Source organism: Symphodus melops (assembly GCF_947650265.1).
Source record: "Symphodus melops genome assembly, chromosome: 6".
Classification (NCBI taxonomy): Eukaryota; Metazoa; Chordata; class Actinopteri; order Labriformes; family Labridae; genus Symphodus; species Symphodus melops.
Genome location: NC_136696.1, coordinates 8,472,980 through 8,496,606, shown reverse-complemented (window position 1 = coordinate 8,496,606; position 23,627 = coordinate 8,472,980). Strand labels below are relative to the sequence as shown.

General features: G+C 38.5%; 1 protein-coding gene across 1 annotated transcript in view; it reads left to right on the top strand.

Moving 5' to 3' along the window:
* necab2 (N-terminal EF-hand calcium binding protein 2) overlaps positions 1-23,627 on the top strand; it is a 122,317-nt gene that overhangs the window by 77,010 nt on the left and 21,680 nt on the right. Inside the window, exons 8-9 of the mRNA XM_079347247.1 lie at positions 1,742-1,821; positions 11,544-11,600. Coding sequence (XP_079203373.1) covers positions 1,742-1,821; positions 11,544-11,600 — 137 coding nt within the window. The remainder of the gene's footprint in view (positions 1-1,741; positions 1,822-11,543; positions 11,601-23,627) is intronic.

Genomic DNA, 23,627 nt, shown 5'->3' with positions numbered 1-23,627 from the left:
AAAGTCTGAGGCGAGGCCCAAATGTAAAAACAAATGAAGTTATCAATATGTCCATATAAACATTAGTTGTTGCATTAAACTCATTCTTACATACCGTCAGTTCTATTTTTTTCTTTTCCAGTGTTTTCGACTCGACATGTTTGACGATTACTGTTCACACATAGTTAAAGCTGAGGACGGGTCAGTCCACAATTAGTCAAAATGTAACTGAAGGGGTCTGTGGGTGCTGATCAAATTAAGAAATAATACGACAAAGACTGTGACCTCGAGTTGAAAATGATATTTACTGCAAAATGGAAATAAAACCTGATTTATTGAACTAACAAACCAAACTTAACAACAACTGAACCAGCAATTAAAACCTATAGAGTAGTGTGTCTAAAAGAAATAATCCCAAAGTGTGTATGCGCTATTACTTAACCACTCCCTGGTCCAGTTCATGTACTAAAGTGTCTCATTACAAGATCAGTCGATAACAATACAGCTTTTTGTTTCTACAATAATTCACAAAAAATTAGAAATAGGAAAACATGGCACAGAAGCAAGTGGATCTCAATCAGTGCTGCCTCTTGAAGGTCCAGCAGGCAAAGCTGTGAGGGATGAGTCAGAGGTGCTCTTCTCTGTGGTTGGTTGATCGTCAGGCTTCAACAGCTGGCAGCACAGTTGGAAGAAATGTATAGTGTTATTCAAAAAGCACTGGAAAACAGGTTTGTCACACACACACACACACACACACACACACACACACACACACACACACACACACACACACACATACATACACATGGTGTGGTTGTGGCTATATAGCAACTTAAGACAATGATATTACGTTAGGCTTTGACAAAAACCGGCTGTAAAACATGGCACATAATTTGTACTTTATTTTTAATATGGGATAATGCTGAATTTTTTTTCTTCGATTATTTTCAACACGAATCACACTGTAAAGATAATGTGGTCACAATTAAAGAACTAGACAATTCTTAAGAACTAATAAGTGAACTTAAATCTTACTTACTACGTTTTTTTTAACGAAGATTCTGAGATCCACCAATGTTTTCTGTTGTGGGATGTTTTCTTCTAATAAAGGTCACGATTGGTTATGCATATTTAAATGTAGATTTGCATAACAATAATGTGTTCCATAATAATATAAAGAAAGAACTAATCATGTCTTTTTTTTATGATACACAAATCAGAATGGTCTTTTATAATAAATGAACACTACACATGACACTTCAATTTACACAGGCACACATTAATTATGGTGATTGCATCCCATAGCTCTTTTTTGTGTGGGTTCCTGTGTAACCATTACTTTACCCTAATGAATAAAATAGTGTGTTTCCCGCTGACCTCCTGCAGTAGTACCTCCATTAGAGAACTGCAAGAAAATGTCCTCCGGTCCAGTGCTCTGCCAGCGCCATCTTCACCCCCCGTTAGGCATCTCAACAATCTAAACGTGTGTCTGTGTGTCTGCAGGGCCTTGCACTTATGCCTTTTTACCTGCTAATTGGGAACAACATGCACACGATTTTAACTTACAAACACAAGATTAGAACACAGATGCGTACAATTCAGTAATTTAAGATTCTGATGGAGAGTTTTCTTAGAAATGTTTTTGAGAACCACTTCAGAAAAATGGTATGGAAATTCCTGGGGAATTAGTCCCTATGCTTTTTGAGATGTAGTTCTACTTATCCTATCCTGTGTATTAAGACTGTGTGCGTCTGTGTTTTAGGTGCAATAGAGGTGAGGAAAGAAGGTCTGGAGTCTCAGATCAACCGCTTGGCTGAACTAATCGGACGACTGGAGAATAAGGTAAGAAATAAACATATAGTCATGCACAAACACACACACACGTATCCACACAAACAAATATATCTTGCTCTTTTTAGGAAGATGTTGCATTGGTGTACTTTCCCAGAGACTTACTTGAAACCTACTGTATAGCCAACATTAATTTCAATCAAACTGCTAAGGCCTTATTTTCCATGCTTTGAACAGAGCTCATTGAAGTATAACCATCATTGCTGCTTTCAACTCGCACGCTGTCATTTTCATACCCAGCATGCACATTGTACGCTCTATGTGCCCTCGGTTGCATTGGTCTTAGATTGGATTTTGTTTAGTGATCATCAGACAACATAAAGAAACTTCCCCATTAATCCAGAAATATAGGGTTCAGGGTCGGTTCTGCTGTATTTCCTGTTGAACATTATTCCGTCTTCTGCATTGAGCAGCCATTCTGAAGAAGCCTGAAATGGCTCAGACCCGCCTTCCTCCTCCCACTCCTGATCACCTCTGGGAGCTGTAGTGGTTTCCTGCTATTCCTCAGGATGAGTAGTTTGTGCACAAGCACACAATCAATTCCCTCAAGAGAAAACTTTATATGTCTAACTTTATGCCATTTAATGACAACCCCCAGTAGTTACACCTGGCACATGAAAGGAGTCAGAGATTATGTTGGTTCAATTAAAAAGTCCCAAAAAGCAAAAACCCACCCATGACATATTACAACTTGCTATGCACTAAATGAACTTAAGTGGTGGGCCAGCCAACTGGCTGGGAGTTGGCTGGCCTTTTGCTTCCCAAGATTATGGCCTTTTGGAGGGGACATTTCAATTCCGTTTAATTCAATTCCAAAAACTTTATTTGGCAAAGCATATTTTGAGATGGCTGCAACTGCGTGTCACCTAGGCTTTTTAAATGATATTTGGCATGTGGTGAATAGTTGTAATATTATTTACAGACCCTGAGGAGGTAAATCTAGTGACCAACAAATCAAATATCTACAAAACTATAACTTAACTAATTTATTTTCCCTAGAACTGTGACCGTGTGAACATATTATCACCACAAAGAGAGTCATAAAAGAACACAAACATTTATCAAGTATTACACATTTCTCTTTATTACATGACAATGACATTGTTATTTAACTCTATTATTTAAATTATTTAAATAGTTTTGATGTTTGTTAAGAATTTATTTATACAGAACCCATGGCTCCATTTTGCCACACAAAAGACCCTTAACAACAGAATCTCTTCGTCACACTTCTACCAAGTTCTTGGTCAGTGAAGGATTTGTAAGTTTGAGATGAATTGTCCTAAATGGGGAAATGCCAAAGCAGCTCACTGTGTCTATAGTTCTGGAAAGCATGAAATAAAGGAAAACTAGAGAAGGAAAATGAAGAGTGTTTTAGAGGAGGTGAAGGAGCGGGTTACAGTACATGTGAAGTTAATTAATATTAAGTGATGAAGAGTAAAGAATGAAAGGATAAACTGAACAAAGAAGAAGGATGCAATTAGAGGTCTGGTGTCCAAACTTTAGCAATGGTTCTTTTTCCATTTTTCCTCCTCCTCTTTGTAGCAGATCTCTCATCCCAAATGCCTCTTCATCTTCCACCTCCCCTCCTTGGTCTTTACATCTGTCATTCCCCTCTTCCTCCCATTCCCTCTTTGTCCCTCTGTTCCTCTGCATTGCCCACGTCTCTTCCAATACTGAACATGTTAAGGCTAATGGGGCCCCAGCAGACACAGCTGTCTTTTTGAGAGCGTTCCACTACAACAGAAAGAGCTAAGAATAACTGAACACAAAGTATTGCAAGAGGGGATGAAGGGAGTAGGGTGAATAGGTGGAGAAAGAAAGGAAATCACATGAATAAAAAGAGTTCTAAAGGCAGAGAGGAACTGAATGTCTCAAGGTTCAGGATCAGAGTACATGTGCTCGTAAGAAGATGTCTTACTGTGCTGCTGCCTTAGAAACAACTTATAGCACTTGACCACAGCTGATGATTTAATATTTGAACTAATGTAGCATCTGATGATTGAATCATCTTTTAAAGAACTTTTAAATAATCATGATTTTAAAGCTCCGCTGAGAGCCCATTTCCCTACATGCTTTTCAGTGGCTGCGGTGTGAAAGCCGATCTAATCAGGGATGATTCCCCACAGTAAAGTCTGTTTTCTACCTGTATAAACAGGAATAAGAGGACTTCTTAGTTTGATTTACACACATCTTTGGGGTGTTAAAGCAACACTGTAGGATTTGCTTTGGTGTAACTGGGTGTTAACTGTCATAAGACACACAGTGCTGTTATGTCTCACATCATAGACAATGTGCATTTGTTGACAAGCACACAACGTTTTTGTGAGAAACCAAAGACCCATGTCAACTGACAAGGCGCAGTAGCGTTACAGGATTTCACACAAATATAACTTCTAGAGTCTAAAGCCTGTATTTATTTGTATGCAAGCCACGACTTTCTGCTCTCTTTAAAGAAGATAACATTTACAATTGATAGTACGAATTTCTGTGAATACGTTCAGTTTGGTAACATCTTGTAGAGATGATTTTGCTGTTAGCAGACTACGATTTATTCTGAGAAGATATGACCATATTTGAAGAGAAACACGATATATGAGGTATCACAAAAGTATAATGTATGGCCTCAGTTGACAGTACAATGATGAAGTGTTCCTCAAATAGAGGTTTGACATTTAAAGAGTAAAGGTAATGTGATTCTTCATACCATGTATAGAAATATCTAAAGTGGGAAGGAATTTGTGACATCTGTTGTGCTGTATATAATGGCTCCACACTGACCATTAAATTGTCTATCTTTCATCCTGCACAGAGTCTCAGTGTTGTCTGTTAGATCAGAACCACAGCCGTGATATGCTGCGTTAATATTATCCAGTCTGTTGATAGATTCAGCTTTAGGGACGTTTATATTATTCAACCCATCAACAATAAAGGCTAACATGGGTGGTGGATTTAGTTGTCTCCTAACTGGAAGGTCAGGGGTTCGAACCCTAAGTTGCTCTCGCTGCTTCGTTGGTGGCATATGGATGTATAGGACTGGGATTAGTTACTTCCCAGAATCAGAATTGGGTTTTATTGCCAAGTGCATTAATTTCATTTGAGTTTTATTGTTTTATTTCGAACATGTGAAGAAATAACAACTTCAGTACATTTAAGTACATTTACAAGTACTTAAATGTTGACAAGATTTTGTCTTGGTGTATTGGTGTGAAAGGAAAAACAAGGCTAAAATAACAAGTACTTCAATAAAATAAAACATGAGTTCTGATGGACACTACATAGAAACCTCTGCCATCAGAGTGTGGATGGGGGTAAATAGGTGGGTGTATGCTCAAGTCAAGTCACTTTAACATTACGTCGCATTCTTTTAAGATAATATCTGCAGATATAAAGGACGCTTTTTTCTTGCCACCAAAACTTTGCTCATTATGACTTGATGCTGGATCTCTATTGGTGATAAAACATAATGTGTACTATGATAAAACAAAGAGTACTTTTTTTTACCTCCTTTTTTATCTGAAGTGTCTTGAGGTGAAATTTGTGATAAATTAGCCCTATACAAATAAAGATTGATTCATTGTTGATGTAGTCTTCGTTCTCAGTCACTCTCTTTCTCTTCTAAGCTCCATCCATCACTGTCCCCTTCTGCCTCCGCTATTCTGTTCAACAGTATTGAGGCAGGCTTTGCCATATGGCAAATGTTGCTCAGAGTTGGAGTCTGTCATCTCTCAACTGGAAGGTGGAGGGATTGATCCTCAGTTTATGCAGCCTAATGTTGAATGGGCACTTAATCCCAAATTAATGTGTGTGAATAGGTTCCATTGATACTGATGGACACTTTACGTAGCAGCATCTGTCATCATATAACAATGAGCATGTTTACCTGCTGTTTTGTTAATGTTAACAGACAAACAGTAAGGTCATTTACCTGCTTTTTATAAAGTGTCTCGAGATAACGCCTGTTATGAATTGACGCTATACAAATAAAGATTGATTGATTGATTGATCAGTGTGTATGAATGGGAATGTAACCTGTGGTGTAAAACACGTTGAGTTGTCAGAATACTAATAAAGTGCGATACAAGCTCAAGTTCATTTACTATTTACTTCTTGCAAGAGATCCACAGCCCGCTGCCAAACTTACATCGTGCTATCAGCAGCCGACCAACACAATCTAAGCACATGGGACTAAGTACTGTTCTCCCTTCTGAGAGGTGTTGGAATAATCAACTTCAAACTTATATTTTAACGTTGGAAAAGTTACAGGTTGTTGCGGACATTTGAAGCAAATTGATGACGCTTGCCACGTTCCAAATGCTGTCTCACTTTTGGTCATCCAAGTAACTGGCAACGAACTGGAGCTAAAACAAGCCAGATCAGCATCGTCCCTCATTATGAAAACTTCTAACCCTTCATTAATTTTCAAAAAAGATGAGTTGTAAAGAAATGTACCCCTTCAAGTGGACCCTCATCGACCGGCAGTTTTTTTGCAAGTCTGCATTGGCATTCAGTTATTGAAGCTTACAGTGTACTGAATAGTAAGCAATGTAGAAACGACAGTGACATTGCTTTTATTTATTGATATTTTCATTACCTCTTTAACAACCAAAATACAAAAAGCAACATTCAAAACATTGTTTTTAAACTATGATATGCTTGAGACAATGAAAAAAATCATTTAGTATTATAGAGACACATATAAACTATAATTAGAGTAATGATAATTAAATACAGTTGTTTTTATTAGTTAAATTAGTAGGTCTCCCAATATTGGAACTAACTCAGAGTGAAATATATTTTAATAAAAAGCCCATTGTTCAAAAATGACAACATAGATGTCAATGACATTGAAAACCTTTTACCATATATGAGTTTAGTGTAGTGTTCATATTTATGGATCAAAAGTCAACTTGATCAATGACTCCAATATTTTTATTCTGCGTTTAAAGCTGAAACTAATCAGGGTGGAAAATGAGATGACATATTGTACTGCAAGCACATTATATATTAATAATTCATTTTCCCCACCAGTGAAATATTTTCTTTAGGAAAAGAAGAAAAAACCTCCAAAATTACCCATAGTTACAACCTCAAACAGAAGGAAACATTGTTCATGAAAATATAAAAAGTAGGTTAGCAGACTTTCACTGGAAAATGTGTTTTCTGCAATAATGGCAAAAGAGAGAAAAAGCAAAGCAAATGCACAGACATTTTCTGCTGAACTACATTTCCAGAAGATCAGAAAGAATACTGCCATAGTCTTATCAAAGCAGGAGATACAATTTTGGAGGTGTATTAAAGAGGTTTTGTCTTTGCCTCTCTTTTTAGCCTGCTATTACTTGCATCGATCTCAGTTTTAAAGGCGTGCAGTAGAAGAAAATTACATCATCACAAAGCATCAGAGTGAATCATGAATTGTTAACTGACTGCTAGATAATAAGACAACACTACACTGAGTGGTGTGGGGTCTGGTGAGATAAAAATAAAGCTCTCTGATGGAACCTGTTCTTTGTGATAACACGTGTTACCATCAAATCCTCCTCCAAGTGGCAGATTCATGTTACCTCTGTTACTCGGGATGACTTTGAACACCTCTCACTATCTTCCTCTGCACTCCCCCGAGAGCTTGCTTCTTCTTTTGGAAACAAAATATCAAGATTTATTGCTACCTGTGTGTTACTGACAGGAAAATACATCTTCACAGAAAAAAGCAGTCACAGAATGATGCCTGTGATTGTAGCTGCACATCAAGTGCAGGTCATACACAGGCTGACTGATAACCAAGGTGATGCAGCTTTTTCCTTTCTTGCTTTCAGAAAAAGAATATTATGCTGCCCTTGACAACTTACACTCTGCTTCCCTTCAAAGGCAGAACTCAGCAGAGCTAATTATGTTTATAACTGGATCAGTAGCCAAAATAAAACGTAGCTGTTGTTGTTTTCACGAGATCCCTGCAAGCTGGTTGTGTATTCCAAATAGTCCAAATGTTATTTAGGTGGAAGACGTAACTTTTTCGAACCAAAGTGCGTTTTTTAGTATCAACAACTCCAACAATGAGATAGATCTCCTTTATTTTCACCTAAGACTGCAGAGTCAGCTCTCCAACACAAAGAAAATCTAGATTTTTATGATGTAGCTTGTAGAAAGTTAGAGGTTTATGAGAACTGGACTTGATATTTGGAGAGATGTTAAAGACTTGGGTCAGGATCAGGACCAACACAGCTTGTTCAGAACAGCAATTACTTCTAGGGATGAACCGATGAACGATTTATTAAGCAGTCCCCATCCGTGTTTTTTTTAGCTTCTTTCTGCTCGTTGTTTTGATTTACGTCTCACAGAAAGTAGTTCCAGTATTACTCCAAAAATAATAATAACATCTATTACAATAGGATCTGTATCTGCAAACAATATAGGAAAAAACAATGTTTGTGCCATGTGAAAATGTGTTGGGATAAGAATGTGATCACTTCAACCTGACAGCATTACAAGGTTGTGTTCAGGTCAGATTGTTTTATTCTGAATAAAACATGCCAGCATCTGTATGAGCGAGAGGAGTTGATAATGTTGTGACATTATGGTGGTCAAGCTAAACGTGACCAGCTGTTAGCGACATGGTAAATCAATTGTTGCGACAGTTTCGGTCCAACTTCTTTCCTTTCCAATTCAAAGAACATGCATTAACACTCATGTTGTTCCTAAAAATCAACAAGTCCTCCATTTCTGACATCAATATCCCTTGATGTTTCTTTTTTGCAACATGCCTCTGCCATGTGTTTGTTGTGCTTCCTGCTTAGCTTGCTTCCTGATTGGCAATTGTTCTCTACCACTTTTCAAGCCACAAGAGTACATGCTCTGCGTAATCTGTGTTCCCCACAAAACAGGATTTTTGATAATGTTTACCATTCCCCAACCCTCGCGCCACAGAATAATCTGATTTTTGGTCGGAAGGGGGGATTGCTGGCCAAAATTTCCACGATTATCTTGTCCTGTGTACCCCACAGAAATGTTATACGTTTGCAAATTTGGGTGACTTACTTGATCTTTTTTTCTTTTTTATAAGATTTATTTTTTGGGCTTTTTGGCCCTTTATTGGAGAGAAAGAAAAGGTGATAGAGTCGGAAATCATGGAGAGACTGGGGACATGCTGCAAAAGAATCCACATGTGGGAATTTAACCCTGGCATCCCACTATAGCCTTCATGCATGGGGCATATGCACCAACCACTGTGCCACCAGCGCCAAAATAAGCTTTTTAAAATCTCCATTCTGGTTGATAAGTTTCGATTTCAGTAATCAATGAAAAGCATAGACCTGCTTTATTGTTGACTTGACATTGCCCTATTTGGAATCATAATTTACTAATGCCCTATGCAGTGCTCTGAACTCAGTTTGTTATGTCATTGAACAGACTTCAATGACATAACAAAATTACTTTAAATGACATGTATGTACGCAATGGCAAGGTTAGATTGTTTGTTAATCAGAAAAAAAATGTGATGCAGACTCAATGTTAACACTACGTGTTAAAAGAATGCTGAAGTTGCTCCTTACTTTGGTCAGTGTCAATTTTAAGAAGCCACAATAAGTCAATGTTCTTTATGCTTGACTCCTAGTCTCAGCAAATGTAGCTTTAAATAAACTCATTGCTATTAATATTGATGGTAAACTATGTTTCACTAAAAAGTTATTTCACTGTTGGTTTTGCAGAGGATAACCAGCAGTTAGTCTTCACCTCAGAAAACCTTTGCATGCACCAAAACCAACATCACACAGCGCCTCAATTTCAGTCCAGCTGTGACCTGACTCAGTCCCATTAAACCCAAATTATTCATCCTAGACCCAGTTTGCTTCTATTGCTTTTACAGTATGAGTGTGTGTTTGTGTTTGTGAGCATGAGTGTGTGTCTCCCCGGCCGACTCTGCCAGACCTCGTAGCATTTAATTACCTGCTGGGTTTTTCAAAAGTCTCTATTGCCCTGCAAGTGATACAGACACTATTCATTCACTGCAGCATGAGTGAAACTCATCGTTCACTTCGGCGACAAAAACCTGCAGGGCTTACTGTGATTTATTAGAACAGGTTTATATGCTTCTGACTCACAGGCGTTGAAAATTAAGGAGAAAAAAATCAATTTCTCACATCTTCACTTAGAATCAGAATCAGTTTTATTGTCCAAGTATGCTTTACACAAGGAATGTAAACCCAGGTAACCACACTTCCTCATAAACAAACTATGCTGTTGACTTAGTTCAACTTATGATAACGTCTGGATAGAATCTCAACTTAGCTTAGTTGTGTTTACATTAACTGTCAATTTTGCATTGTAATGCCTAGACTGTGTTCTGTGTTACCATTTATGAGTTAGAATGACTTAACACTAGCTAGCTAAAGTTAAAACTCAAATTTAAACACACTGAAAACAAAACACTAAATCTGCCACTGATATGGAATTGGGGTGCAGAAATGTCAATGTCCCCAGCAACCATGTAAACCAGATTGCCTCATAAGCATATAGTCACATTAACGGAAGCTGAGCATTAACTGAGCGGAAAGGGGTTTTCTTTACTGGGGCCCCCACCAACGAATTGAAAACTGTTGTCGAAAGAGTCATTATGCAAAAAAACACTTTACCATGGTCACTAGTATGTATCCTTAGACAATCTACAAAACCCCAAATTATGAGAAATGTCCATCCTCTCCATCTTTTCCTGCTCCAGTTTTCAGAAGATGTATACTCAAACAGGCTGTAGGGAGATTTTTCCCTCCATGACATCACACATGGCAGTACTTACCCAGGCTGGTTACATTTCCACAGCTAGGGGTTGGCTCTGCCCTCTGAGTTTGCCACCGTAAACAATTGAGCAAAGAAGTGAGAAAGCCTGAGCAACACAAACCCTTCTAGAGGGGTGTACTCAGACACAGCTCATTGCATTTAAAGCTACAGACACAGAAACAGGCTTTTCTGAGCAGGGTTGAAATAAGGGGTTTAAAGGCATGCTAAAATACAGGATCAGAGTGGATATTTAGCAAGAAACTTCACAGACATGTTTTGGGAACCTCTAAGATTTATTCAAACTGGTGTAAAAGGAGTATAATGTGTGACCTCTAAAAGTCAAGCATTTACTTTGCCAACTACAAACACTAAGACAACACAATAAACTATATATCCATCACCCCAACCAGACAGTCCAGGGACACTGGAGGACAAGCTAGAAAATTACCCTTGTTTTCCTGTAATATTCTATATAACCTTTTGGCAACAACTTGTGTTTATAACAAGTTTTGGTCAGCTGAGGTCAGCTGGGTACTTTTTGAAAATCATTAGGTACATCTGTACATCAGCAATGACCTTCTTATTTCAACGCAGGATTATAAAAAAATGCATTTGATCTAAATCCTTCAACTTTTAGCCTCTGCCTTGTGGTATTAGGGTAAATTAGTAAATATAATGGCTGTTTTCATGTTGGTAGCCTATTAGTCACTATATTTGCATCTTACTGTATACCACCACAAAATTTGCTGCAACATTTTTTAGCTTTTCAAGGTGAAGAATGCATGATGTAGATCTTTCATATCTATTTGGTCACAGCTTGTTCCCTTTAACCTCTTGTTGTGAGTGACACTGTCTGCTTCAAGCTGTTGTTGTGATAGTTGCTGTTGTTGGTCTTGCTGACTGACATGTTCGTGTCGTTGTCGTTTTGCTTCTCCCTACAGACGGTCTGGTTTGATCTGCACCAGAGGCTAACAGACACAGATGGCACTACCAGCGCTGTAAGTAGACACTAAATGCAAGATCATCGTACAGTACGCAGCACCATACAGCCCCAGGTGTAGCATCACCAGAGTGTTACAAGCCTGACACATAAAAGTGTGATGTATCCAACACAGGAAAGCACTTGCCCACCGCTAACGCTGCCCAATAATAATCCAGGTCTCTGTACCTGAAGGGCCAATCTTTGTATTATTTCCCAGGAAATAAGCTTGTTTTGTTTTGTTGTCTAGACATGAATAATTCATAGGCCCTGACTTTTCTGGAAGAAAATTAATAGTGTCAAAAATTCTCTTACCATACATAATTCCCAGAACCCCGAAGATGACTTTAGATATACAATATATTTAAGGTATGCCCTTGCTGTACTCTCGCTGATAATGATCAATGCTTTCTGTGAAAATCCACAAACGCTGTGTGGACTTCTTCTTTTTAAGCTGTTCTTGAATTGAGTCAGAATTCCCAGAAAAAGAACTTCAGTTACAGAAGCTTATCTATTTTAAACCATTTTTAGATATAATTGTAGCTCAAACTCTTATCATTTACAACACATGACGCCTGCAGGAAGATAGAGAGATAAGAGTGCTGGATGGCAAAAACCTATAAGCAATGAAAAACAGATTCATACTCACATTTCCTTTGATTCATGAAAGGATCACTCCAAACTTGTCAATGTGCAACCATGGTTTGGGTTAGGGATTTGATGCAAAAGTATCAATATTGGTAATGCTTATCAAATGTGCATGAACAGAACTGTGGTCATACGAACAACAATAAAAAAGCATCGAAATGACAGGTCTTTTTTTTAGAAGGTGTAGAAAGAGGTCATGGGGCGGCTATGGCTCAGTTGGTAGAGTTGGTCGTCTCTCAACCAGAAGGTTTGGGATTGATGTCCTTGGGCAAAACGCTAAATCCAAATTGCTCCCGCCCCTTCTTCGGTGACATATGGATGTGTATGAATGAGATAAGTCACTTTACGTCAACCATCAGGGTGTGAATGGATAGGTGTGATTTGCAGTGTAAAAAACGCGTCGAGTAGCCAGAAGAATAGAAAAGTGCGACAGAAGCTTTAGTCTATTTCTCACTCTTACTTGACTGACCGCTGACAGATCAATCCAGGTGACAGACAATAGGCAGACTAAACCAATCGGCACATTCAGTAGGGGTAAGTGGGGCCTTTTTTCCAGAAAAGAATTCTCAGTGTTTGTTTATTTATTCAGACAATTTCAGTTATCTTATTTTTATCAAATCACATTTTTCTCTAGCCCATTAGGAGCCACCCTCCCCATCTGGGCCCTGGGTAGACAATCCAGCTTTCCCCCCCACTCTGACGCCCCTGCCCGTATATACTGTATGTAAAAAGGGAAGTATGTATTGCTGGCATAGTCAGCTGCTTAAAAGTGTGGAACTTGAGCATTTCACTGCTCATTAATGAACAAGAATATTTTCAGTGATTGTGCCACATCAGCAAGGTACCCCATCCAGCTTTGCTGCCTGTTTCTATTTATAGTGCACATATCTTTTATTCATCATATACCTCTGAACCTAAATAAAGATAATCAATTATTTAGTTTTAAGCACAACAGACCTGACACAGTTTTTTACAATAAAGGATAAAAGTAAGACTAAACACAAGAGTGAAACATAAACAATGACGCTTCATTGTATAGTGTTTTGCAGTTGATGCTAATTAGTATGCTAACGTGCTCACAGTGACAAAACGTTGAATGATAATATCAAAATATTGCACCACAGAATAATTCAGTGGTTTACTATTTAGCAGACTTTTTCCGATGGGGACCTTTTAACAAAATGTTGTATACCAACAGCTTTTTAGATGTTTATGTGTTGACCAAAGATTGACTAACATTTCCATGTAAAGAACAGTGCCGGTAGTGTGGCTCATAATCTATTGCTCAGTGAAATAACAGTTCATCTGTTCCCAGATCTGTGCCACAAAGAGCTCAAGAGTCTATTTTTTCTATCTGCATGAGATCAGTTTGATAATCACCTACTGCACTTACACCAACAGCAGTTGGGCCACTTATGGCTTGCCGCTGACAAGCCGTGGGAGTTCTGATTAAATTGTCCTGTAGTCATGGTCACAAAAGCAGATTGCTGATTAGATTATTATAAGAGACTGCTAATAGGCCCTAAAACGGGGGAAAAAATCAAGTCTTGATTTGTTTTTAAAGTGCATCCCAAAGAAATAGTTTCAGACCCAAAATGAGCACCTATAAAGCTAAGAAGACAAGAAGTAAGCAAAATGTAAGAAGAGCAAGAAAAATATCTTTATGAGATGAGGAAAGCCTAGTTAGGGAACAGTATAACAGCACTGAAATCATATTCTGCAGTTTTGAGTAAATGTACTGGTTTGCCTTTTTTCCATTGATGTTGCTCTGATTGCCCTGCACTTTCCTAATGTGCATAAATTATCTACTTTCCTTCACAGTCTTAGAGGAAAACATCCCCTCCAACACTTTGGGGTATTTAGAGAAGGCTTTCAGCAATAATCTCCCGTTCAAAGGTTCATTCAGTTGTTTATTGGCCTGCTTTTCAAAACCGAGTAAACAGGGTCCAGCAGGGGATTTTTGCCTTTGAGGTAATCATATTAGTACACATACATGGAAAAAAACGCACTTCAGTTTCCATGGTAACATAACAGGAGTTTAATCTTACTTCCACTGAAGCTAAAGCATAGCTTAATATAAGTACTAACAGTGAGTCCATTTACGTTTTATAAGGTTTAAAAAGCTAACCACATGGTTTGCATGTGCACGTTTTAAACCCTCTTTGCTTATGTGAACTTTTAAAATGTTTTTATCGTCAGACAGATTCTGCAACCTTCAATCTAAGTCCTGCCTAAGGTGTACAAAGTAATTAGTCCACAAGGTGAATGTTCTATAATGGGTCGCCGCCCCCTGAATCCTCTTCTGCTATTAATGGCTCAGACATAATAAGAGGTTGTTAAGTACATTAATTAATACACAGTAATCAAGGTGCAACTGCACTTTTTGCATTGAAATGATGAAACTGAGAGATGAAAGATCACAGGTCAGTGGTGGGATTTGATCGGGGAGCACAGAAAAGAACAAAAAGATGTTAAAAAAAGAAAGCCAACTTGTCAAGAGTCAGGTTAAAACAGCACAATCTGATCCATTCCAGAACGCTTCTCATCAGCACTCTTTGTTGCTAGGTTACAAAATGTAATGTCTGTAATGTTCAATAGTTGTGTTGTAGCTCTGTGCGCTTACTTGTTGTTTTAAATCGATAAAATATCACCAAGAAAATATGGAAACAAAGTAATAGAGTCATGTCCTGACATCAGCAGCAGCTCAACACCCGGAGGTAGTTCCCTCGAAAAAGACAAGTCAGACTACCATCTCCTCCACCATTGTTGTTGACAAAGCTGATGTTTAAGTCTGATAAGTCAGTGAAGAAGGAGTCACATTCATGAACCGGCAGTGTTCAATAGTTTTCTACTGAGATGGTTGAGAGCACTGTGAGAGCAGAGACAAAAAAAAAACAGCTGACAGTGTTTTTGCGAACAGGGTACATTAAAACTGAGCGCTGCCGGCACAAAAAAGTTCTGTCTGTACACACTGTCCATTTATTTATTGTTAATTGAGATTTTATTGGCTAACACCATCTACCTCTTTGCTTAACACATGAACAGTTTAAGCTTAACAACCAAAGCTAAACAAGTCTAGACCACTTGGACTAAAAATGAACACCGCATAACGTCTGGTACTTATACTGATGCAGATTTAGAGAGGAGAATAGCATCGATGAACAAGACAACCAGCTCTGACAGAAGGAAAAGTGTGTTTCAACCAGCAAACTCACAGCTTAAGAAATAAAAGAGTACACAAAGAAAAGGGAATGTGTTATTGTTTATATACAAGGACACTAAGTATCGTTTAACAATGCTAAATTATTTGGAAAGTCTCACTTTACCATCTATCCGTGCTGCATAATTTGACCTCTGCACAGCTAGTTAATCAAAGTATACAATGTGTGATTGTCAGGTTAGGAAATTTACAGGAATTTGTCAATGTGTAGTAGTGGGTTCAGAAACTTTTAACCATTGGTTTTGTCCAAGAATAATGAAAAAAGTTTAAGGTGTATACCAAAAAAACTCAACATCATCTGTTGCGATCTAATGGGGTTTCTTTGTTTTTACTTTTTTCTCCCTCTTTTATTTATTGAATGTGTGCACACAGCACGTATGTATATACACACAAAGAACAACAACACAAGAATCGTTAGACGTCTGCAGGAGAGGTACAAAACCCAAGGGGGCTTGTATGAGGAAATCCCCCCAGAAGAGACAAAATCCTAAATTCTCTTTCATAGAAACTGCACATGGTTTCTGTTTACCTCTTATCAAGGAAGTCAAAAAGAAGAACGCTGTTTTTAAACAATGAAAATTACATGATTCTAGCATATACCACTGTTAGGATACAATTCATAGATGAAATACAAATAGAGAAAAGAATACAATGTATACACATTATACAATTGAGAACAACAGAAATGTGGTTGTAATAATAGTTGCAGTCATAATTTAAAAACACTTAAAGCTACAGCAATCTTCAGCGTTGAGATCACTGTTAATAAACATCAGCATGAACCTGCAAGTGCTGAAACAAAGAAAACATTTCCACAAACTCTAAATGACTTTAAGAAGGTGTGACTTTTTGATGCAAAAGTGTGTTGCCCTTGAGCGCTAGCACTGAATCAAAACAAACTGCTGTTTGGTGACACCTTCCCCATACTAAAGCCTCCGCTCTCCTCAGGAGACAGACCCCACTCTCCCCTCATGTTCGCACAAAGGAGTTATGAGTTAGAACGCACCGTAATTAAGCACCATTGTGTGTAAGGGGCAGACAAAATTGTCCTTTACTCAAGGTGCAATTGCCTGTGGCTGGCATTGTTGTGTTAGCAGGCTAATGTTAGCGCACTTATAGACGCATAGCTTCATATTGCAAATACATTGACAAAGAATGACCGTGATCTATTGAATGCCTCATATGTGGGCACAGAGCACTTCTGAAACCTAAATGAAGGGTAATAAATCAGGTCTCCTATAGGTCAACTGAAATAAGGAAGTGTGTGTACCAATCAATGAAATGGAAGGAAATTGCCATCTTCTGCCATTCACCTTTCACCTTCTCTCCTCGCACCTTAATTTAAGCCTGTTAGATAGCCGTGTACAGTATCATTACCCCTTAAGTCTTTTCTTACTCAAGTACCCCGCTCTCCCGCTTCTAAACACGGATGACTTTAAACAAGGTCATGCTCCTCTTCACCTTTACATAATTTCACCCTTCCTTTAACGGCAGGCTCAGTCTGTCCCCTCTGACCCTCTATTCCCCACCACAGAAAAGACTTAAACCTGATTACCCATCATCTCTTCTCCCGTTCAGCCCCCCGCCCCCCCGGTCAAAGCAATCATCCCTTCTGTCTGCACAAAGACACCTCACTGCTTTACATCATAACACAGAGGATTATAAGAAGATCGTATACTGTATCGAAGATATAGAGATGCTTAGAAGCTGCTGTTGTGAACTGAATTATAGTGTTTGTATTTCCCTTGTCGTGGACACTCATGATCCTTTAATGTCTTTCTGACAATGGTATCTGACATTTAAAGTGGGGAAATTCTTCACATGCGCATGGTTCTAGTCAGCCCTCTGGAGGCACCTCAGATATAAAAAGAAACACAATAAAAACAGTAGCTGAGGCTGAAAGGATAAAGAAAAGAGGGCAGTGGGACCAGATGATCGTGTAAGAAGCTCCAGAAAGAAAGAAGCTGAAATAGAAAAGAAATATTGACAGGTTTGTTTTTAAAGAGAGTTGTTTATCTGTGCTAATGTGTCATTTGTTTCCATTCTTGATATGCACAGCTATGTCAAGCTACATGGAACATGTTATTATATACAACGTACTGGGTCAGAGGACAACCTATGCTGACACTCAACTATTTTCTGTCACAAAGCTGCAGCATCCAAAGGATCATTATCTAGCTAGCGTGTAGATCTCCCAAAATTATACCCATGATATAATGTGTTCCAGCCAGGGGACCTTAAATAGTCAAAAGGGGTAAATGGTTGAAGAGGGATTGATGGGGGGGCTGGCAAAATCAGATTAGAGGAGGCGGAGAAGGCTGACTAATCCATAATGGAGGCAGAGGACCTGGATGAAGATGGACTTGGCTGGTGTTCAGATGGAGCAGGCCTGGTGAATCTTTCGACAGAGAAAAAACAATTAGCTGAGGTCTGGAGTAAATTAAACTCAAACTATCATGTGCTGATGAGTTGGCGTTGACATCTGTACTGATGGTGGGGGGGGGGGGGGTTGTCTGTTTGGCAGATCAATTGGTCATAAAACTTGTTGCAGTTTTGAAGATGTTTTTGCTAAACAATTAACAGCCTGTGTTTCATTTTGGTAATTCAATTGAATTTCTATGAAAGAAAAAGTTATTTTAAAAATAGTGTGTATTAGCTGTCAATTATAGTTTTTGAAAGAAAGAGAACTGAAATTGGATTTTGTAGCTCGGACCTTAAAAAAATTGGAAATCGTCATGGGGCCAGAGAAATCAAGGTTCATCAACTGCTGACACTTAGGTGGAAGGATCCAGGCGTCTTCAAGCTAACACAGACTCAGAACAAACCAATCCCAATCTCCAACTGAGAGTTTATTCACACTGACTTTACTGATGTCAGGTGTTCACTGTGAGTGCATGAGTGTGTGGGGGTTTAAGATGGTTGACAAATAAGTAATAACATACAAACACGATGCACAGTGATATAGTCGTTTATGTTTTTAATCTCCATGCATACATAGTTTTCATCTTTTTTTACTTTACTGACTATGATATCACTATTTTTTCTCGTGTACTCAAGGTTTCACTGAAACATCATGTCAGCAAGAAGCCTGAAGGTATACACGGCACTGCAGGTATACAAATGCAGGGAAAGATTGCTATTTGGAGTTATAAAGAACAAATCAGAGCCCTCAGCCACTTCATGATTTGACAGTGGGACAGCACTCACAGTCTTAGCAGGGAGCAAAGCTGAAAACCTAACAGAATCATGTTGTAAAACAAAGGATTTGGAAGAAGTTGGCGTTTTAAAATGAATCAGAGGGATGAAAGACTTAACAAACTAGAGCACAAAATTAAAGCTCAAACACAGTATTTCTGTGAGGAAAGTGATTGAAGTCTGTTTAATGAATGAGTAAGAGCTTTTTCATTTAGCTTCAAAATATAATGTTCGTCCCAATTGAATGTAGAACAATGTACAGTCAGGAGGTGAGAGCAGAAAGAAAGGCTAACAGAGGGATCTCCAGGACCCTGTGAAGATCCTCATGAAAAATAAATCAAGAGGCTATAAATATGGATATAACTGTCTGAGTGGGTCATGCTCTCGACAGCAGCTCTCGCTCAGATGGACCTGCTCTTTGAATTAACCATAATTCTGAAACACCACCAGTGCTGACGCAGATGAGACGCAGCATAATGTAAAAGAGATCTTGCCTTATAGTGCATAAGCAGGTCAACTTCACATACCGGTGCTTTGTTACTTAAATTCTAAAAATCATTTAGCTAAAGAGTTATTCTGCGACTCAAAACACAAGTGTGTGGGTTCTTATTTTATGCAGATTGAATTTTTGTTCTGCCATGTATGGAGTTTTTTCTTTCTTTTCTTTTTTTTTTTTAAAATGCATGTAATATATTTTCCAAAGCTTTTGCAGGCACATTTTCTACATTTCACAAAGTGCTTTCACACTTGCAGAACACTCCTGAAAAACTCCTGATATTTGCAGTATGAGCTGCATGTGTGACTGCAAATTTTTCCCCCAACACTTTCTTCAGCCAGGCCCTTTGTATTTTTTCACATAAAGTCTGAATGAGCTGATGTGTAATGCAGATATTATCCTTAGAATTCCCCCTGAGCAAGTGGTTGGGGATGGTGACGTTTATGTCTTGAGACTGGTGCACGGTGTATATAGACTGTAGGCACGCAACCGCAGCACTTCTCCAGTATGTTCCTCTCTGCACTTCTGTTAATATTGCTGTTAAAACTACACGTAATATAAAGGCAAACATTCTCATAGTTATTCATTGCTTGGTTCATCACTTCTGCTTAGTTGTTTTTATTCTGCTTAAGGAGATCCTTCCTCATTTCATGAGCAGTATCAATTATCTAGATTTTTTTTCATGAGTGCATACTGTATGTGAACACAGCTACAGAGAGTTACATTTCAGCCAAGAGCCAGTATGCTTTAGCACATAGACTAAAAACTTGGAAATCAGTAAGCCGAGATCAAAAGACCTAGCTGCACCTGCAGTGCCCTATAGCTACTGTAACACGCAATATCAGTGGCATAAATCCACAGAAATGAACTGTAGGGAGGTCTAAGGTACCATGAATTGAATAATTCTGTTCTATTATGTGTATGTGAAGTCCTTCTGAGACTGGCACATTTAATGTATAATAAGACTTGAGAAGGGCCCTGTTAAGACGTTAATACCAGTGAAAATGCAGCCAATTAAAAAGGTATTTAAAAGATTTTGAATCACTGCAACCATGAAAGGTTGTTGTGATTACAGGCTTAGATGTACACATTTGATATAAATATAGAGGATCAGTGCAGTACAGCCCATGGAAGAATGCACACAGCCTCATTCACACACACACATCATTGCACAAGTAGTGATGCACTTGACTTTCTTTTGGCCAAGAGAGTAAGTTTGGAGCCGACACAAACAATAGAATTTCTCAATGTATTAGTGATATTTAAAGGTGGTGGATGTGGTTGTGAATTTAAATGTACAAGTAGTCCTCTTAACTCTTCACAAGAAAACAGACAGCATATAAGGTCTGTTCAAAGGAAACAGACAGAACATGCTGTAAATACAGTATATATGCTAACCTAATCTCGCATGTCCTGGCTCTATCTTCAGATTCAATTTAGACGCGTGAAAGCAAACAAATGGAGCTCTTAAAATCTTTATGAATTTCTTTAAAAACAATAAATATGGGTCTCGTTTACAAAAATGTATTTTGTCGTTTTTTATTATGATCAAATTAATTGCATATTGAGAGTTTTAAACTTAGTCGGACTAATTTACCATTTTATATTGTATAACAGGTTTTACACTAATCCTAATAGCTTTTCTAAATAGCATCATAAGGTATTAAAAGTCAAACATTTTGCATTTTGAAGCCTGCAGCTGCGCTTCACTGGAGCAGTTGATTTAACATCAGTGGTAAAACGGCTTTTTTGAAGAGGGTTGGTCAGATTCATTTTCATCTTTCACATCCTCCCAACTGCGCCTCTAAACATCAGGTTTCTGTCGCACTTCTTTCAAAAGCAGCAGATGATGGTTCACATGGTTTCCCTTCATCTCCAGAAATCACAAAAATCTTTCTCTAATGGCGGAAGCTATTCTCTGAGTTGTTTTTTTTAACTTTAATAATGCCTGGGTCAATTATTGCAGAGTACTAGACTAGTACTGTTTTCTGTATAGGCTGAGTGAGATATGTGCAAGAAAAAAAACAACAAAGAACCACAATTTATTTAAGATACAAATATTGTGGACAGAAGGTTGCCCATAGAAACGGCTAGGCCACAGAACGGTCCAGTGAATGGATATGATTTAAAGGGCTACTTCACCCATTTACATGAAGCTTTGTATCATTAGAAACATGGTAGTAGTGTTGAATGGCCGTGAATCCAGCCCTCATTTTGCCCTGAGACGAGAAAAATATGTTTTTCTTTGCCTGGAAGTTTTCTTCATGTGATGCAATATGACGCTTTTTGCATCACATGAAGAAAACTTTCAAGCAAAGAAAAAGACATTTCTCTTGTCTCAGGGCAAAATGAGAGCTGGATTCACAACCATTCAACACTACTACCATGTTTCTAATGATACACAGCTTCATGCAAATGAGTGAAGTATCCCTTTAAGGTTTGCACATTCAGTTAGTAGCGTAAACGTAGCCTTCTGGCTAACATTAGCTCCCTCTGGGCCGACTTACGTTGGTTATATTTAGGGTGACCAAACGTCCTCTTTTGCCCGGACATGTCCTCTTTTTACGTCCTGTCCGGGGGCGTCCGGGGGGGTTTAATAAAATCATGAAAATGTCCGGGGTTCACCATCTTTCATGGAATCATCAAGTTTGTACTTAAATTGACCGGCGCAAAATACTACGGTAGCTACTTCGTTGCGTGACGTAATTCTCGAGGCTGCTTTGTGGGCGGCTCTGCGACGTGCACATTCACAGGGAACAGCAGACAGCGGTCTTGATACTTAAATGTCTGTGTCTTGTCTCTGTCTCGGAGCACTCTGGTATTGGATATGTCTCGGTCCCACTTACTGTGGTCTTGGCTACAACACTAAACATTAGAACAGAAAATGGCTCATATCATTTTAGGAACCTGGCCCTTGAAAGCTTTTCCATTTTGAGCTTTTTTAAGCATGGGGTTCACGGGCAGCTTCCCATTTCTACAGTAAATTACTTTTTATACCTGACTGTAAATGTAAAGTGAATCATTGTGAACAAGGACTAAATTGTTTGTGTGGTTTTAACTTCACAGTCACTAAAAGCTATTTGAAAACAGCCTGAATGATCACAACTTTTTTTTAAATTACAGTCATGAGACCCATTTACCTTTCATCGAATTCACTGTAGCGGAATCAATTAAGGCTCTGCTGTAAAAAGTTCAACATAAGAACAATTGAAGTCCAGTAATTAATGTATTTGTTCATTTATTAGAGCCATTATGCAGAACATTTAGAGAGCTTATTGTAAATTAGCTTGGCAGGTTCTTTATCGGGTATTTTCTTGATAAGTTTACCTATAAGAACACCTATTTGCGAAATAAATGCAATTCACACAAAACCTTTTTCTCGAAGATTGACAACGACTGCACTGTTTTGTCAGGACACACATTCATAGTTTGGGGTGTAGAATGGAGGTTATGTTTCCTGTTGTGATCCTCACATTGCGTTGAAGCAAACATGAATAATCCAATTATTTTATTCAAGAATGACATTCAGATATTATATGTAGGTTACTTGTTTTATGAACTGGAAACAGAAATCACCTGGTAGTTTCCTGGCCAGCACCATGCTTTGGCAAGTTAACAGGGGGGGAATGCCTTTTGGTAATTTTTTGAACAAGGGGAATTTTATCCCCAACCAAATGACCTATCGAGGATGTCTAAAGCCTTAAATAGTTTGTCCCTCTGTAGCATGGGCTCAACTTTAAAAAGACTTCAGTAAACTATTCTGTTGCTCTTGGTGACATGCTCCTTTATTACAATGTAGTTTATTTTGAGACAAAACACACACACACACACACACACACACACACACACACACACACACACACACACACACACTGCCCTGTTGCTGTAAATACTCGACAGGACACCAAATCCCTTCAGTAATATGCTGCTGAAAATAGCCCAGAACAAATGCTGTATTTCTTCCTGTTGGTATTATGACAGTGCTGAATTTTTTTTAAAGAAATGACTGATTGCTTTTAAAAATGAAACTATTTAATTGTGAGCTGTAAATGTTTATGCCAGCTGTGAAAAAAATCCTGGCTTCGAACTGATCAGTGAGCCTGACTTGGGCACTGATGAAAAGAGGTGTGAACACACGAGCACAGCATCTATTAACCCTTTCTATCACCACTAAGCACATTTGTTCTACTCGTATAAAGGTATAATCGAGATGTTACATGTCTCGGTATGTTTCTCAGTAGCTAAAGAAGTAACCCGGCAGCAGAGAAGCAAAATATACTGTATAACCTCTCAACGTAATTCCATAGGGACTCAAAAAGATGTTTATCCAAGTCTCATCACACAAACCAAATTGTGCATTGGAATGCAATGAAAGCATCATGAGGTCTGTTGCAGCACAGCCCTGAAGTCCAGGGAGGGCATACCTCCACCTCCTGGATTCTCCCCTGGGGCTCAGAGATGTAGAGAAGTGGTGCAATATTGGACCC